The 16,291-nt window shown below is 52.7% G+C and overlaps 1 protein-coding gene across 3 annotated transcripts in view; it reads right to left on the bottom strand.

Moving 5' to 3' along the window:
- PBX1 (PBX homeobox 1) overlaps window positions 1-16,291 on the bottom strand; it is a 133,839-nt gene that overhangs the window by 47,327 nt on the left and 70,221 nt on the right. The window contains exon 1 of one of the 3 annotated variants that reach the window (XM_056355888.1): window positions 7,931-10,425. The exons of the other annotated variants lie outside the window; for them this stretch is intronic. Coding sequence (XP_056211863.1) covers window positions 7,931-8,147 — 217 coding nt within the window. The 5' untranslated portion in view covers window positions 8,148-10,425. Of the gene's footprint in view, window positions 1-7,930; window positions 10,426-16,291 lie in introns of those variants that run through there. 3 annotated transcript variants of the gene reach the window in all.

Below are 16,291 nucleotides of genomic sequence, written 5' to 3' on the forward strand. Positions count from 1 at the left end.
GTCGTGTGGCCCATGTCATCACCAAAATGGCCTTAGGGGGAGAGTTGATGGGTCTCTGAAGTCATCAGGACTACCCCACCTCATCTTGCTCCCCTTATTAAAACCATTCATCCTGGGAGCTAAATGAATATGTTTCATCTTCAAATGCTGAGACACAACAGCAAGCAGGCAGAGATCTAATAGAACAATACCCATCTAATCATGCCGATTTTTCTCTCCCCATCCTGCCTTCATATTACATGCGCGGCCGCGAGACCAAGCCAGGGCCGCAGGCAATGGGTGAGGACGGGCCACGGCCCGCACCTGGCTCTGCTGCCACCACTGCACCTCGTGTCCCCCCTACCCACAGCAGGGTCTTCCACCCTCTGCTGTGGTGGAAAAAGCCCCAGGACTTTTAAAACTAATAAGCCTGATAGATACTGAGCCTAACAAGTCTAAGGGAGCCAGGGAAGCAGGGCAGGCCCTCCGTCATCAGCAGACCCCTGCTTCCCCTGGGAATATTGCATGCCGTACTGTCCATGAATCATTTTGGCGCTCCTTCCCGCACCCACCGCAGGTTTTCCCAGCTCCTGTTCCCTTAGATACAGGGTTGATTTTTTCCCCTTGTTTGCTAAAGCGCGATGCTAGAGGAAGCGTAACAATTTTGTGTCTCTCACATATTAAGGGTCTCCAGCAAGGTCCTCGGCTGGGGATGGGGTGGCGGAGGACACGGCAGGTGGGAGCGTCGTGAAGGGCTGGGGGTGGGAAAGGTGGTTAATCCATCGCATCTTTCAAGAGCCTGCCAGAGACGCCGCTGGTCTCCCCTTCCTAACTAGGGTTTGCACAGCAAATCCCTGCTCTATCTAATTATTAACGATAATAACGGTGGCTGGCTCGCTGGATGCCATCTGGAGCCCTGCCACGCGTGCCCGCTGGCCCCAGGAGGGCCGGGAAGGGGGTGACCCACGGGGCGAGGGCCAGGGCCAGGGGCTGGCCAGGCGGTGGGTACCAGCTCAGCATCGCCCTGAGGACCCGGTGGGCCCACCCAAGCTGCCGTGCTTGTGTTCGCTGCTGTGGCAGGCTTCATAAGGCTCCGCTCTTTGACTGGCGTTGAGTTTATGTGAAAGTAATTAACAGTAATTAATCCTTAATTACAGTAATTAGCCAAGTCGCAGTAAATTAAACCACATCTGGAGCAGATGAGGGCTTCTGAACGGAAGGCTAGTGCAGGCGACAATCGGAGAGATGCTGAATTCATCTGACAGCATCTGATTAAGGCTACCTGTTGCAAGCTGCTCATTTGCATCGTGTTTTTGTTTGTGTTTGGCAGTAACCCTTTCAGCCGGGCTCCCACCCCCAACTCCACTCCCCCTGCCTGTTTCTACCTCCCCATCTGCCCCTGCAGCGCTGTGTGGATCTGCAAGCAGAAGGGAGCAGCTCCAACCCAAGAGCCAAGGGTCTCCCTGCCACCCTCTGCAAGCAGCCCAGGGGATGAGGAGCTGCTGGGCTCCCCCGAACCCTCCAGAGAGCAGGAGCTGCTCAGGGGGTGGTATATAAACCACCCACCCCACAGGTAGGCACTGGGCAGGGGGCAACTGAGCAGGATGGAGACAAAGCAATGGAGGCAGCCAGCTTTGCTCCTCAGTTTCCCTGCGCCATAACAGCTACAATAATCATAATCATAATAATGATAATAATAATAAAAGATCTGGACTCCAAAGGGGAGCACATTACCAAAAAGGGGCAGGCTATTATTAATACCACTCAGCATTTACCCAGTGCCGTGCTACCTCAGAGACCTTTGCTGATGTTTAGCCATGCTCACAAGGAAGGGGAAATCCTTCCCTTCCCTTTCTTCCAGCAATGGGGAAAGCACAAGACGGAGAGGCAAAACAGGGTCCGAGAGGCTCAGCTACAGCTTGTCATGTCTGAACGCTAAGAGCAAGCTCAGGGAGCAAACTACACCGTCCTGATTCTGTTTCATGCCTTCGTCCCACACAGCCAGGATGCATGGTTGGCTCTGAGCTATTACAGAAAACTGGGGACAATTCAGAAAAATATCTTTCACTCTTCTGGTCCTCAAACTGCATCACTCACCAGCACCCCAAACTCTGGGACAAGGTTTGCTGTCAAGGCAGAGAGATGCCAATGGGATTTCAAGAGCAGAACTGCAACCATGGTGGTCCAAAAGCAATTGCCTGATTTCACTAGGTATTGCAAAAGCTTCGGGCCTTAATTGCACGCAGTTAATGAGCATGAAGGTCCTGCGTATCTTGCCTTTTCATCACACAGTACAGGGTGGATGGGTGGTATACCTAGGCTCCAAAGCCTAGGCAGGGAGTGTTAAAAACCCCTTTGATACTGAAATACTGCCTCGCCTCTGGAACTGAAACCATCCAGCTAAAACACCCACCAACCAGCCAATGTCTAACGCCTGTCCGACCCAGAAACAGACTTTGCTGTTGTGTCTCAGTTGGAAAAAGGGGAATTCACAGCTTTCATCCCCTCCCAAGGAGAAACGTGGTGTTCCTCAGCCCCCAGGGCCACCAGTCACCAAACGGAGCAGGAAAAATTAAGTAGACTCAAGTGATGCTCCACCAAACCTCACCTTCCTGAACTAGGCAGGTGCCTGAACATGGATGCTACCTCAAGAGGGCTGTGCCTGGTGCAAGAACTGTGTGTGCCTACCCAGGGTGAAAGGATTTTGCAGTCAACTTAAGAGTGGGGAGGGTTCCTGATTCACACCCCTAAAACGAACTCACACTGTCCTCCCAGTGCAATTTTACTTTCAACCAATAGTTTTCTAAATAGATATTCCATCAGCTTTGTACTTGAGATCCTTCACAGCTATGGCATTTACAGCAAATCACATTATTTTGCTGCAGCCAGATTTTTGGCTAAAATATATATATATTCATATGAATAAAAGATTCCCTCGTAAATGTCTTCAAGAAATACACCCCCAAAATCCACAATGCCAACATTTTGCCTTGCACAAAAATAACATAAAATGGGAAGCTGTAACCAAATACACAAATCTGCTCCGGCCAGGCAGAAAGAGTGCAGGATGTTGCTCTGCTCCAGAAGCAGCAATGACCTCAGACGGTTTAATGGTGGAGGCAGGAAAGCCTGGCTGGGCCTGCTTCTTCTCCACAGGTATCAGCCAACAGCTATCTGTACAGACCATAGATGCTAAAGATATGGCCTTCAAAGCTGCAAAACATTCAACATCTCAGCTAGGGTGAGTAGCCAAGTCTCCAGTGCATGGGCAACTCAAGACTCTTGGGAAGATGGGCACTGCAGACCCAAATATGTGTTTTATTTTAGCTTGTGTGTGTCTTTGCGTCCAAATTTCCTCCAGTCTCACTTAGCTATGCAACTTCATCTCTACACCCATAAGGAAGCCCCGTCCCCATGCATTGAAAGGCTCAAGAGAAACAGCTCCTGTAACGGCTCCCAAGACAATTCCCAGCTGTCCCACCCTGGATCAGGACACAACAATACCTCTCTCCCCAGAAGACAGTGTAGGTGAAGTGGTGCAACCTCCCCTGCTTGCCTGCCCATTGCTCCTCTCAAAGCTGGCAAAGACTTGCAGGAATATGAGGACCAGGGTCAGTGCTTTCTCCAAGATGCATCAACAATGTTGCTGTTAGGTCCAACTAGACCCAAAGCTAAAAGCTCCCTAAACCTCCAGCGTTGCTCAGCCTAGTCATCCTACCTACTTGCAACTGGTACATCTCAAACTTTCAGGCCTGCATCCTTCATGGTGGTTCCAACCTGCGTAAGTAGCAACAAGTCCCTCTGGCTTTTACTTACGTGGTTGGGAACACAAGTCGCCAACGGAAATAGACCTTCCATGCTGGTGGGGCGATGGTTTTAATGCCACCAAGTTGACCCTCTCTACCTTTTTAAGCCCAAATAATTGGGACATTTTGCTGCAGAAGCCCAGAGCAGTCCAGTGGCTGCTCCATTCCCAGTAGTTTCACACCAGGTCCAATGAGAAATCCAATACAATCACAGAAAAATTAACGATACTGCAAAGGGGAGAGGCACATCTCGCTTCTCTCCAGGGGAAGGGAGATGTGGCCATACCCAACGACACGGCCAGGTGGACTTCCTCACCCACCAAATATCACCATTTTTGGACCCAACATGCTACTGTGGAAGTTTTAACCTGAAAACAGAATGCGTGCGTGGCAAAGTTCCCAAATAAAACCAAGTTAAACTAAGCCTCTATGCCTTACAGCCCAGGAAGGTACCATGGCCCAAGGACCTGGGGCTGGGGAGGTGAGACACGGCAGATCTGCCCAGCCCTGCCAGCGACCTGGCGCAGATGCGCCTGCCATTGCAGACGGACGCACGTACGCCTGTTTTATGGACATGTGTGAGGTCCTTTCAGGCCGAAGACTCCGGTCCCTCCTCATCTGCACAGTTCGAATTAATTATACACTTTAATTTCATGAATTATTAATTTGATTCTGACTCGGCAGCTTACGATTATCCAGCGCTACAGACTATGCAATTCCAGCTTCATTAAAACATCACCAGCTGCCTGAGAGACAGACATTAAATAGCAGAGAGTAATAATAAAATTAAGCTCCCTGCGCATAGCAACAGAGTCTTCCCCAGCCGCACACGGTGAGGGCCCAACTGGTAAATAGGTCCCTTCCAGGAGCTCCATTCCCCTCCTGAGGCTGGTCGGACCCCGCTCCTTCACTGGGAGGATGCTGCTTCCGAGGCACGTGGCAGTGGAGGACCTGGGGGTGTGCAAGAGCACCCCTGGGACGGGTGGCACGACCGGGCGATGAGGGCGAGCGGCATCCCCCTCCCAACGCCCTCCTCAGCGCCCGCAGCAAGGACGGGGAAGGCTCCAGGGCTAACATCGCCTCCAAATAAATAAAGCCGGAGCGCTGCCTCCCAGCGTCTCCCTGGCAAAACAATTTATAGAGGGAAAATGTCGGAATTTAGACATTCCATTTAGCTGCTTCAGAAATCTAAGGACCCCAAACCTTGTGGGATTTGAGAAATCGATGGAATTAATTAAGGGAGATGTCCAGCAGTCTCTGCTAAGTAATCAGCAGGTACAGTAGACCTGAAATTCTATAAAGAAAAATGGGAAGGGATGACATTGAAGGAGGCAGTGGGGATTAAAAAATGAGCATCCGAGTGGTAAAGGCGCACACCCATTGATCGCTGCATTACGGATTAAGGCTTCAACGAGCAGCCAGAAGATTCTGTAGCAGAAAATGGTTACAGAGGATGAGCATGAGCAGAGCGGATATATATAACCTCTGACAGCCGGGAACAACTGAGAGACAGAGGACAGCTCTGCGGCGAACCCCGGAGCAAGAAAGTTTTGGGGAAGGGGAGGAAGGGGAAGCTGGGGGGGGGGGGGGGGGGGGGGGCTCGGGGGGAGCCATTTTGTGCGAGGGAGACCTGCCTGGGAGGAGGCAGCTGGTCCCCTACCCACCCCGGGGAGGAAGGTGGAGGGGGGCACCCAGAGCCAGTGCCAGATGGGGAGCCATGGGGGTGGGCAGCGATGTGGGGAGGGGGCACTGGTGTGCTGGCCTGGGAGGCCACTCCATCAGCAAGGAGTTAACGCCTGGGAAGGAGGCGCAGAACAAGCGAACACAAACGCACAGACCAGACTCGCCTGCCTGGCTGCCAGGCCTGTCACAGGGCTCCCCAGCCCAGCTTCACCTCTCCACCGTGGGCTCTCGAAGAGACCACTGCCTTTAATCCTACGCCCCTTAGCACTCCTGTGCTCTGGTTGCCCAACCATCCCGCCACAGATGACCGCATCCAAGCCTGGGAAGGCACCGTCCCCACTTAGACCATGTCCACGCGGCAGCAGCTTCCCGAGGTCGCTCTACCCACAGCACAGCCACAGGATGCACAGCTGCCTGCCCCCAAAAGCCAGGCTGGACCCTCCTCGCCAGGGCAGCTGCGGGCAGCAGCAGGCAATGCCGTGTTCAGGGGCAGGTCGCCGGTGAGCCCCATCCACCCCCAGGAAGGAAACAAGTAGGGCATGATCATGTCTTCAGACACTCCGGGTATGTATGGGAAGGGGATAAAGCAAGATCACCCAAGAGGTGCCACCCTGAAACCCCCAGCCCACAGCCACCCCACTGCACAGCACTGGCACCACATCTATGCCATCATTTGGGACCAACCACAGACCAGATGTGCTTCTCCAGAGGTCCCAACCATCGCCCAAACCACCGTACCCAACGACGCTGTACAGCAGCTGGCTCAGACAAGGCTTCAGCAAGGTGGTGAACTTGATTTTCCATGCTTAAAACGGATCCTCACTGAGAACATTACAGCTGCATCCGATGCCTTGTGCAAACAGAGCTGCTGCCTGGAGGAAACCCTTGGGAAGCAGCAGTATCCCACCCAGCCATCCTGCCTTCCTGGTCAAAACTGAATTGGGATTGTTGGAACATTTCAAAGGAAAATTTCAAAAATAAAATCAACCCCCCCTAGCCACAGGGCCAGCCCCGCATCACCCTCCAGCCTGCTCCTTATACATACGCATTGTTGTAAGCCAACACGAGCTAAAAGTCAGGGGTGCCAGCACACGCGCACAGCTGGAGGGGACCCTCACTTCGCTGGGAGGCACAGACTGGCCAGGTGCAGCAGGGAGAAGGGCTCACCTCACACATGGATGCAGCCATGGGGAGCCAGCTGCTTTGGGAGGTGTCTGCAAGCTAGCGAGGCTGGTGAGGCCGAAGCCCGCTTCCAGCGATGGGCTGTCTGCAGCTCTGTGGGTGCCTGGACAGGTCCGGCAGCCCTTGTGCTTCCATCCCAGCACTGCTGCTCCCACCACCACTCCGTCCCCCACAGAAGTATTTCCATCCTTCAGCCCTTAAATATCTTTCAAAAATCTGTTGGGGAGCAAAAAAGCGCGCCTGAAGGTCACGGGCATTTTGAGCCAAACTCAGTGAGGGTGTCCTGGCTGGGGCAGGGTCTGCAAAAACATCTTCCCTCTGCAGATGGGCCACCTCCCCAGTCCTGCAGGAATCACACAGCTGTGCCTGCATGGGCAAACTGCACGGAGCATCTGGGTTACCCCTCTTGCGTGGCTCTGGGAGACAGAGCAGGACACCAAGTGGACCTTGTCCCCTTCATCATCAACAAAGACAGCGTCATCTTCTCCACTGCTAGTTGAGGGACATGGAAACCCCAGTCTCTGTGCCAGGCAAACCACAGGGACCAGAGGGCGCAGCATGGGCAGCTCCTGTTCCAAGCTGAAGCGAGATGCTCCTGCGTGCAGGAAGGAGGAGCCCCAGACCCAGCATGACAAGACGCCAGCATAAAGAGGCCATGACCTCAGGAGAAAGATGGGTCTAGCAGATGCAGCAGCATAAAAGCTGCTCATCCCTTCTCCCCAGAAAGGCTTCCTCTGTGCCCAGGCCAGACTCTGATGGCTCTCTCTGCCCCCACGACTCCTCACATCCTTGGATCAAGCCCCTCCGGCTCCAGCTCTAGGTTCCCTCAAGCCAACTCCAACCTGCCTGCAGGCAGGAGCTGCCAAACCCACAGCCCGAGCCAACAGCAACGCCTCGAAATCACACTTGGGAGGCCTTACGGGTGCCCAGCGACACATCAGGCGGTGTGAGGCGGTGTGTGTTTTACAATCCATGTGTCGAAGAGCCCTGAGCAAAGGCTGTAGCAGATGCAGAGCATTCAGCGCATTCCTTCCCCTGGCTGCATTACAGCAGGAGGCAGGGAGCAGCCCCGGCCTCTGCCCCCCGCCTCCCCAGCCCCCAGCAGGCATTTGGCATCCAGCACCACAAGCTCCCGGGGCAGGCATGCTCGTCGCCACAAACATCCTCCCTCAAAGCAGGACGCCTTCTCCCATGGGGCAAACATTAGTGGGACAACTGGAAACGTTCAACTTGATTATAATGCTTTAAGAAAAGGTCACGGTGAAATTTCAGCGCTTTACCTTGAGCTCTGTTTGTTCTCTGCAGGATGAGATGGGAAGAGTCAGCTTGCCCTGGCTCGTGGCATCCGTGTAGCTCTGATTGCATTTCACGGGCCGGCAGCAGGCTGTTGAACCACAGCAAACCCCCCAGCTCTGGGGACCAAGTCAAGTCACTGCGGACATGCTTGTAGGGGCACGTGCTGGACCACCACACACTGTAGCTGGACCACCACACCATAGCCAGACCACGTTTTCACTCCGAAAGTTGTCCAACCCTTCGCTCATTTTGCCCCGTGCTTGCACTTTTGCTGTCAAAACAGGCCAAATACACCCAAAACGCACGGAAAAGCAGCCAGCAATTCCTAGACAGCATGTCCCTCGGAGTCAGGAAGGTTTTCCAGCATACCATTTGGCTTCGTCTTTTCAGGCCTCAAAAGGGAGCTGTGGCCAGAACTGCAATGAGGCAGCAGCACTGCGGGACTCCAGCATCACTCAAGCGTCGCCCAGACCACAGATGACCCTCAGCCAGTACACCAGCCCCACCAGCAGCTTCCCCTGCTCCTAGAGAGGGAGGACAAGCAATGGCAGCCAGTACTGAAGGACTGACATGGCTTCTGCCAGCACTATGAGCAGGACCAGGTCTCAGACCTCACTGAGCAGCATGCAGCTCAGGAGCATCCCAGCTTCCCCAGCACCTATCCTTGCACAATTGCTTTGGGACTCATTAACAAGCCACTTCGCTCTCCAAGCTGAGGTGCGCAAGGACAACCCACCAAAAGGCCCACAGCTGGTGCAGAAGGTGACCAGCACTCCCCAAAACGCATGGGCACAGGACGAGGAGCAGCCTAGCATCCCTCCTCTGCGCATCGGAGTGGGAGCAGCTCTGACCTGCAGCAAAGGGTTTGCTATCAGTTGGGCGAGAGAAAAACCAAGGTCAGTTTGTGGCCAACTGCCCCCAGCAACGTTCCTGCTGCAATAATTAAATCTGTCGTCCAACTATTTGCTGCTGGGGGAGGTCTCAAAGGGTCTCCAAGCAGAGCGAGGAGATAAGCACTAGTGGACATGGAGCCCTCTGCAGCCACTGGGGTTGGGGCTGCCAGGTCTGGGTCCAGGCAGGTGGAATGGGAGGGAAAGCCTCTGGGAGCTACCTTCAGCTAGGATGACTCCCCTGGAAAAGGCAGTCAGCAGAGGGTTTTGGGGGCAGAGTTTAAAACAGCCGCTTCCAGCAAACTGGACCAAAAGCTCGAGGCGCCAAGTGCTCTCACAGCACCTGGAGGTGGCTGGGAAGGGCACAGCATCCTTCCCCGGAGGTGGTGGTACAATCCAGCTTGCAAAGTGCTCCCCCCAAAAGGGGAAACGGTCTGAGACACCACCACAGTGCAAATGATTCTTTCCTGATGCCTGCTGATGCAGTCAGAGCGCAGGGCTGGCATGACATTCCTCCGTGAGTTAGGACACAGCTGGTGGGTCCCCTCGGCAGCATCCTTCCACTGAAAGCCAGCCTCAGCAAAGGCAACGCCTGCTTCAAAGCCGGGGAGGGCAGAATCAACTCTTCAGCTTGTCGGTGGGGCCGTGGCAGACCCAGGAGGCAGGCAGGCCCTTGTCCCCGCAGCGCCTGCTCTTGCTTTTCCGGAGCACACAGACGCACCTGCCCGCGGAGCCGGGATGCTGTATTCCCACCACTCCGGCAGTGCCACTCGCAACAACTCCCAGCTGCTGCCAAAAGGTATTTTTAGCTGCATTATTTATTTGAACACCTGCCTGAGACTTCAAGGCAGAGTACAGAGCCTGAGCAGCGGAGGGAGGGAGGGAGGAACAGCGCAGGGAGATCTGGACCACTTCCACTGGAAGATTCGAGAGCGGAGACACGGTGCAATGGAGCAAGACTCGGGCCATGCCGAGGAAGAAGACGGTTTGGCCGAGATCACACACCTACACCACAAACAGCACCGGGTTAACCCAGCTGCTGGGAACAGTCGAGTACCAGTGCAGACTGGGAAGATGCTCTAGCCACCTTCCTTGAGAGACTGCCTTCAGGGAAATTGGGCTCGTTAGGTATCCAACCACACGTGATTTCAAGATGCTCTGGCCCAATGTGGTGTCTGCAGCCGAAACACCCAGGTCTCGCCGCTGTGCATCGTTCTTCCGCATAATCCCATTTTGGGGAGAAAACTCAGCAGAACTGCCCTCTTTCAAAATGCCTTTTCTCTGCACAAAACCGATTCCACCCCAAAACCAGCCCGCTGCCCTGTTTTGGAGAGCCACCCCCAGAGAAAAGAGGACAAAGCAAGCAGAAGGCGAGGGAAGGAGGGATGCTGCAAGGGAGGACAGACGTACTTCACTCTTCTTCCCGAAGACGGAGATGCCCTCAGGGGTTGGGGAGGGGGGGGGTGCATGGGGTAACTGAGGGGTACACGGAAACGATACAACACCCCTGCGTTATTTTTGCACATGCCTTTCTTGCCACCCCATTTACTGATGTGAACAAAACCCGCTGCCTCCCTGCCCTTCTGCTCAAATAATCCCCCTTTTTCACTGAAATCAGCCAGGAAAAGGAGGGGGGGGGGGGGGTGGGCGGGAAAGAGAAAAAGGAAAAAAAGAAAAGATCATCTAAAAATAAAGGCCAGGCCAGAGTATGTGCCTCTTGGTTGGGCTCCTGTGCTTACAGATCTGCTTATTTTGGCCTATCTCTCCCCAGCGATAAGGCAGCTAACAGCCCGTTATCAGCCAGTCGGTGAAAATGTGCTCCAGCCTGATTAGGGCTCAGTCTTTGCCAAGGTTATAAACAGCCGTTATCGTTCTCCCAAACAGAATAATCCGGACAGTATCAGCTCAGAAACATATGGGCCACACAGCGAAGATAGCCGCTGACGGACACTTCATTTTAATTGTAACGAGTGGTTAGCAGCAGCCTCCAGACAACAGACACAACTGCCCAATTGGCAGCGGGTTTGCATCTCCTCCTGCATCCCTCCTCCCTCCTGCTCGCTGCTGGTTTTTTTCTCCTCTCCCCTCTGCCCTCCTCCTCTCGACTTCGCAGACCCCTGGGTGAGCAACCTGTAATGCTGGGAGAGCCCTGCCCCGTTCCCGTGGGGCTGGGGGCAATTGGGCAGGCAGCACCCTCCTTATCTCCGCAGGTGGAAAACCAGCCCGGGCCAGTGTGGCCATGTCACACCTGATGTGCTTGCGGCCCCCGCTGCCGTGAGCAGGGAGCGAGGCGGTGCACGAGGCCGCTGCGACGGTGGGGAGGCACCTGCGCCCACCTCTCCGCAGGGGACAGAGGCAGGGTGACGGGTCCCCACCGGAGAGCGCAGGGTCCCCGCGCCTGGGTCCCCCCTCCGTGCAGCACATCCCAGCGTTTCCTCGCTCCCTGCCCGCGTGCCAGCTCGGCAGCAGGCAGGGTGCGGGAGGAGGGGCAGCAAACCCTCATTTCACATTCTCCCGGTGTCCTTTCTGTGTCATACTTCTTTTTTTTCCCCCCTTTCCCCCCCTCCCTCTTCCCAAAAGGGGTGGTTTAGCTCAGAGAGTCTTAAACACATTTGCATTCCCAAGACAAGCTTAGGCATAAATTCATCTCAGTGCACGGGTCTTTTTTTCTTTTTTCCTCCCCATCCTCCTTCTTTTCCTCCCCTCTCTTTTTCTCTCCAAACCCAAAATGAATTCAGAAAGAACCCTTGCAATTCCAGCACCGTTGCACTGCGCAATGCAGGATTACAAGGGATCTGAGGGCTTTCCTTTTCTTCCGACTCACGGCGTGCGGTGTTGCCGCTTGGTTTTGTTATTAACAATATGCAGGAATAAGGCTCTTAGCCCCATTAGCTGCACTAACCTTCTTTCCACCTTCTTCTCCAGCCAGCCCTGGCTCTCAGAAATCACACGTGAGCTCCAAACCCCCTGCAGTCCAAAAGCAGAGGGAAAAGGGGAAACCCCCCGAAAAACCCCACAGCAAAAATGTTAACGTGGGGGAGGCAAGCTGAAAACCTTAGGGGGACCCAGGACTGAGCTTCGAGCCACAGACGCTTTCTCAGATAATCTGTATTCCTATCTCGGTGCCAGCGGAGCTGTGATCAGAATATCCAAGGTCTCATAAAAGATTCAGGGCTTATTGACTTCCCTGCCTTCCCTGCCAGTTCGTGGTGCTCCTGCCTGCTCCCGCTCAGCCTCCAAAGCACTTGCTGCCCCCTGCAAGCTGCCACTGCACATGCCAAAGTCGAAGACACCTAACTCCTGCGGCTGTGCTGGCCCAGGTGGATGTCCAGACTAAGCTGGGGAATGTATTCCTGGCCCCCAACTCCAGCACGAGGCATTTCAGGAGAGCCTTTGCGCCAACGGACATCCCCACCCCAGAGCAAACCCCTCTTAGATGTCCCCATGGCCATTCCAGCAGCACCAGCCACTGCGGCGGGCAGGCGATGCTCCACACGCAGCAGGCAGAAAAGCCAATTTCTGAGTTATTTTAATTCAAGTCACACGTTTAGGTGAAATCAACTCCAAGCTGGAAAAGAAGACTTACAGCAGGGACCCCTCAGGAGCAGGTTTCCCCCCAGATCATACGTGGGACGAGCTCTCCAAGGGCTGCCTTCGGCTGCACTGCAGCCTAGTTTTGCTGCATAAGCAGCCCCCAGAAAATGTGCCGACCAGAGAATCCAGTCCCTGCAAATTTACGACCAGTATTACTCGGCCGCTGCCTTAAGGAGAAGGCAGAGGATGGGGGCAGGCACCCAGCCCTTTGGAACATGCCATCCCACCATCACTCACATAGTTACTGGTTTTAGGCACAAAATATCAGGTGAATGGTGAACACGGAATGAATTGTGTAGTTTACATACTGGAAGTCTTCATACATGAATTACACAGAGATGCCCATGAACACCACATACAACCAAGCACAATATAACCATCAAATCCACCCAGGCGCCCTATTAATTATATTTCCGCATCACCTAAAAGCCTTACAGGTGCATCAAGACTCCATACTAGAAGGCACTGCACAATATAGAAAATAAGTCCATATAAAAATAAAATACTGCATAGGAACATATGGATTTATATATACATATATGCTCAAACACACACGCAGACGTTTGTTTACATACTGTATGTGCATACACCCTCATACAGCACGTGCATATACACCCCCACAAGGCATACCCAGACATGTACATATATACGTACCTGCACACAGATATAGACTGTTTATACATACACAAACTATACAAACGCTCTACGCACCCCGCTTGGTGACAGCTCAGATTTTCAGTAATATCATAATATTATTTTTTAGATCAGTTAAGGTATAAAATGTGCGCTCTCTCAGTCTTTAATATTAATAAGTCTTGTAACTAGCAGTTTCTCGTAGCTCCGAATTCTTGAGCACAACTAGAAAGGGCACTTATCCTGAAAAATCTAATAAATTTACAGTTTTATATACTTCCTTCAATTGTAAAAGTCTTGTTCAATAAACTTTAAAATGCCACTATAGAGCAATAACACAGACAGTATAAACCCAGCCCTGGGAAAGCTGTGCAACCAGAAATTGTTCCCCTTTCTGCTACAGCAATAAAGTTTTATATGTTTGAACTGACTGTAAAAAGGTTTGAATGTTGGCAACTGGGGAATAATCTGTCTTCTTTATAGTTATTATCATATTTCCCACAAGACCCTTTGGTCTGTGTCAATCCTTCTCGTATATGACACCTTTGTACTGTCAGCGAAAGCAAGAATACTTAACTTTTTGCGTGTGCGCGCGGCTGTGACTGGAGGTCCTTTGCTCTGCTTTTCTTCAGATTACAGCACCCGGGAATAAATTACCTGTGACGTGCTGCAGTGGAAGCCTTTTACCAAATCAAGCTGATTTGGAGTGCAAAGCTCAGGAAAAAAAAAAAAAAAAAAAAAAGAAAAGAAAAAGGGATTTGTGGACCAGTTCTCAAGGTGCCAGGGTTAGGAGTGGCTGCCACTGAATGGGGATGCTGCTGTCCCCGTGGCCCCCCAGGACACTGCGGTTGCACCCCTGGGACAGGCAGAATCCCCCATCGGTGGCATCTCCCTGTTGCTCTTTCATAACAGGATTTGGTTTGAGACTGGCTCCTCCTGTCTCTCCACCACCATCTTAAGGCGAGGGCAGGTCCAGCACCAGGTTCAGCAGTTGGAGCCAGAGCACTCAGATCCCTCCTGGACAAAACGTTTTGGGGATTCTTGCTGAACCCCAAAGAAATCTGATCCAGACCCCAAAGAAGCAGTAGGCAAATGCAAGGAAATTCCTCAAACTCATCCATTTTACAAACAGATGATGTTTTAATCGGTTGCAATATTTAACTAGGAGTTCAGAAACCAAGATGAAGACAAATGTCACGAGACCTACAGCAAGCCTGGACCTTGGTACCATCCATGCAGGGATGATGTCTGCATGAGCCACTGCGGTGGCAGCTGTGGGGTGCAAGGATGCAGGGGAACCCAGTCCTTCAGCCTTCAGCTGCCCCATGCCACACGATCCCCAACCGCGGGCCATCTTTCAGGTGACAAAGATGAGGCTCAATCAGAGATTGAGATGTCAGAAGAAGTGATGTTAAAGCACGTTTGGAAAATGAAAAATGAGGAGTCACCAGGACCAGATAATACCTGCCTAAGAGTTCTGCAGGGACTCAGAAATAAAATGATTGCATATTTTCATTAGCAGCTCAATCTCTCATTACACTAGAGGACACAAAGTGTCATACCCTATTTTTAAAAAATGGAGTGAGATGAGCCACAGATTCACCGACTTGTGAGTCTCACTTCAGTACTGGCTAAGATGATAAATAGATCGGATAAAGCCTCAAGATGGACATGATACCACCGAGATTAACTAGCAGTGCCTGTAAGGAAGAAGAAAACATACTTCGCTCATCTATTACAACTGCTGCACACCCAGCAACAGAAGGCATGAAGCACAGTTGGTGTTGTCTGCAGTCCCCCAAAGTTTCATCAGTCAACAGATTTAACTCTTCTCCCAGCAAAAGCAAGGACTAAAGTTTGGTTAAAAGGTGGAAGAGAGTAGAAATAAATGGCTTTTTCAACGAGACCACGGGTGTAGAAGGTTTGCCCGCTGCTGCTTAGTAAGTATTGCCAGGAGAAGAGCATGAGCAGCAGCAGGTTTGAGGAGAACATGAGCAACAGGGGTTTGCCAGGACTCACGAAGGCTGAGCTGCTCCTGCAAGGATGTGTGAACGAAGCTCCATGAGCTGGAGATAAGATGGTGGGTAAAAGTCAGCGAGGGTAAAATGCGCAAGGAAGTAATTTAATTACTCACACACACTGACTACGACAAACTTTGCACAGTCAGGCTGGACGCCTAGCGAAGCGTGAAGGGAAGGGGCGGTGAAGGCTGCCAGGGCTGCCCCCTGCCCGCAGGCTCCTCACCCCCTGCAAGCCCATCATCCTTGCGAGAAAGATGGAGACGTTCTTCACCAGAGCCTGTAGTGCTAGAACAAGGGGTAACGGTTCTAAATTTAAAGGGGTCAATTTAAATTTGATACAAGGAAGAAATGTTTTATGATGAGGGTGGTGAGGCACTGGAAGAGGTTGCCCAGAGTTGTGGATGCCCCGTTATTGGAAGCGCTCAAGGTCAGGTTCGATGGGGCTCTGAGCAGCCTGATCTCGTGAAAGGTGTCCCTGCCCCTGGCAGGGGGGTGGACTAGATGAGTTTTGAAGGTCCCTGCTCCAACCCAAACCACTCTGTGATTCTGTGGTCCTGCAGACAGGAGATAACGCCACCCACGAGGTCTCCCCATGGGGGAGCTATGGAGAGACTGGATAAGGAGAAGGGATGCAAGTGAGCACTGAACACTCATCAGCCTTCACAACACAATTTGACAGTTAAGTGGGTGACTGGAAAACCCATCAATGCAAACAAGAAGAAGAGGTCAGAGACACACTCAGCCTGCTCTCCCCAGGTGTAACCACAGAGCTGGAAGGGCACCAACCACCACAGCTTCTCCCCACCCAACCTATGCCTCCAGACATGAGAAATCGTCTCTGAAATGCAAATCGAGCACCACAACCACAGGGTTCCAGTTCTGGACCCTAGCTTAGCACTTCGTGCAACCAGCCACGAATGAAGGCCAAGCCCCTTGGCTTCCCAGAACAGCTAACACTGACAAAGAGAAAGGCCAGGCTGAGGGCCACCGCTTCTCCTGCCCAGCGCTCCTCACCTCACCGGCTGAGCCCGCAGCACCTCTGCACCCACCCTCAGCAGGACCCCAAACCCCAAGGTACCCCACGCGAGCCATCGGGCTGCTGCTTGCTGACAGCTGCATCCCTTTGCACCTCCCAAGCAGCACAAGTCTCTTTGCTAAACGAGCGATGAAAAAATCTCTTGGTGCTCACCATGAAGATGCTCCATCC

This window comes from Falco biarmicus, chromosome 11 (genome assembly GCF_023638135.1).
Source record: "Falco biarmicus isolate bFalBia1 chromosome 11, bFalBia1.pri, whole genome shotgun sequence".
NCBI classification, from domain to species: domain Eukaryota; kingdom Metazoa; phylum Chordata; class Aves; order Falconiformes; family Falconidae; genus Falco; species Falco biarmicus.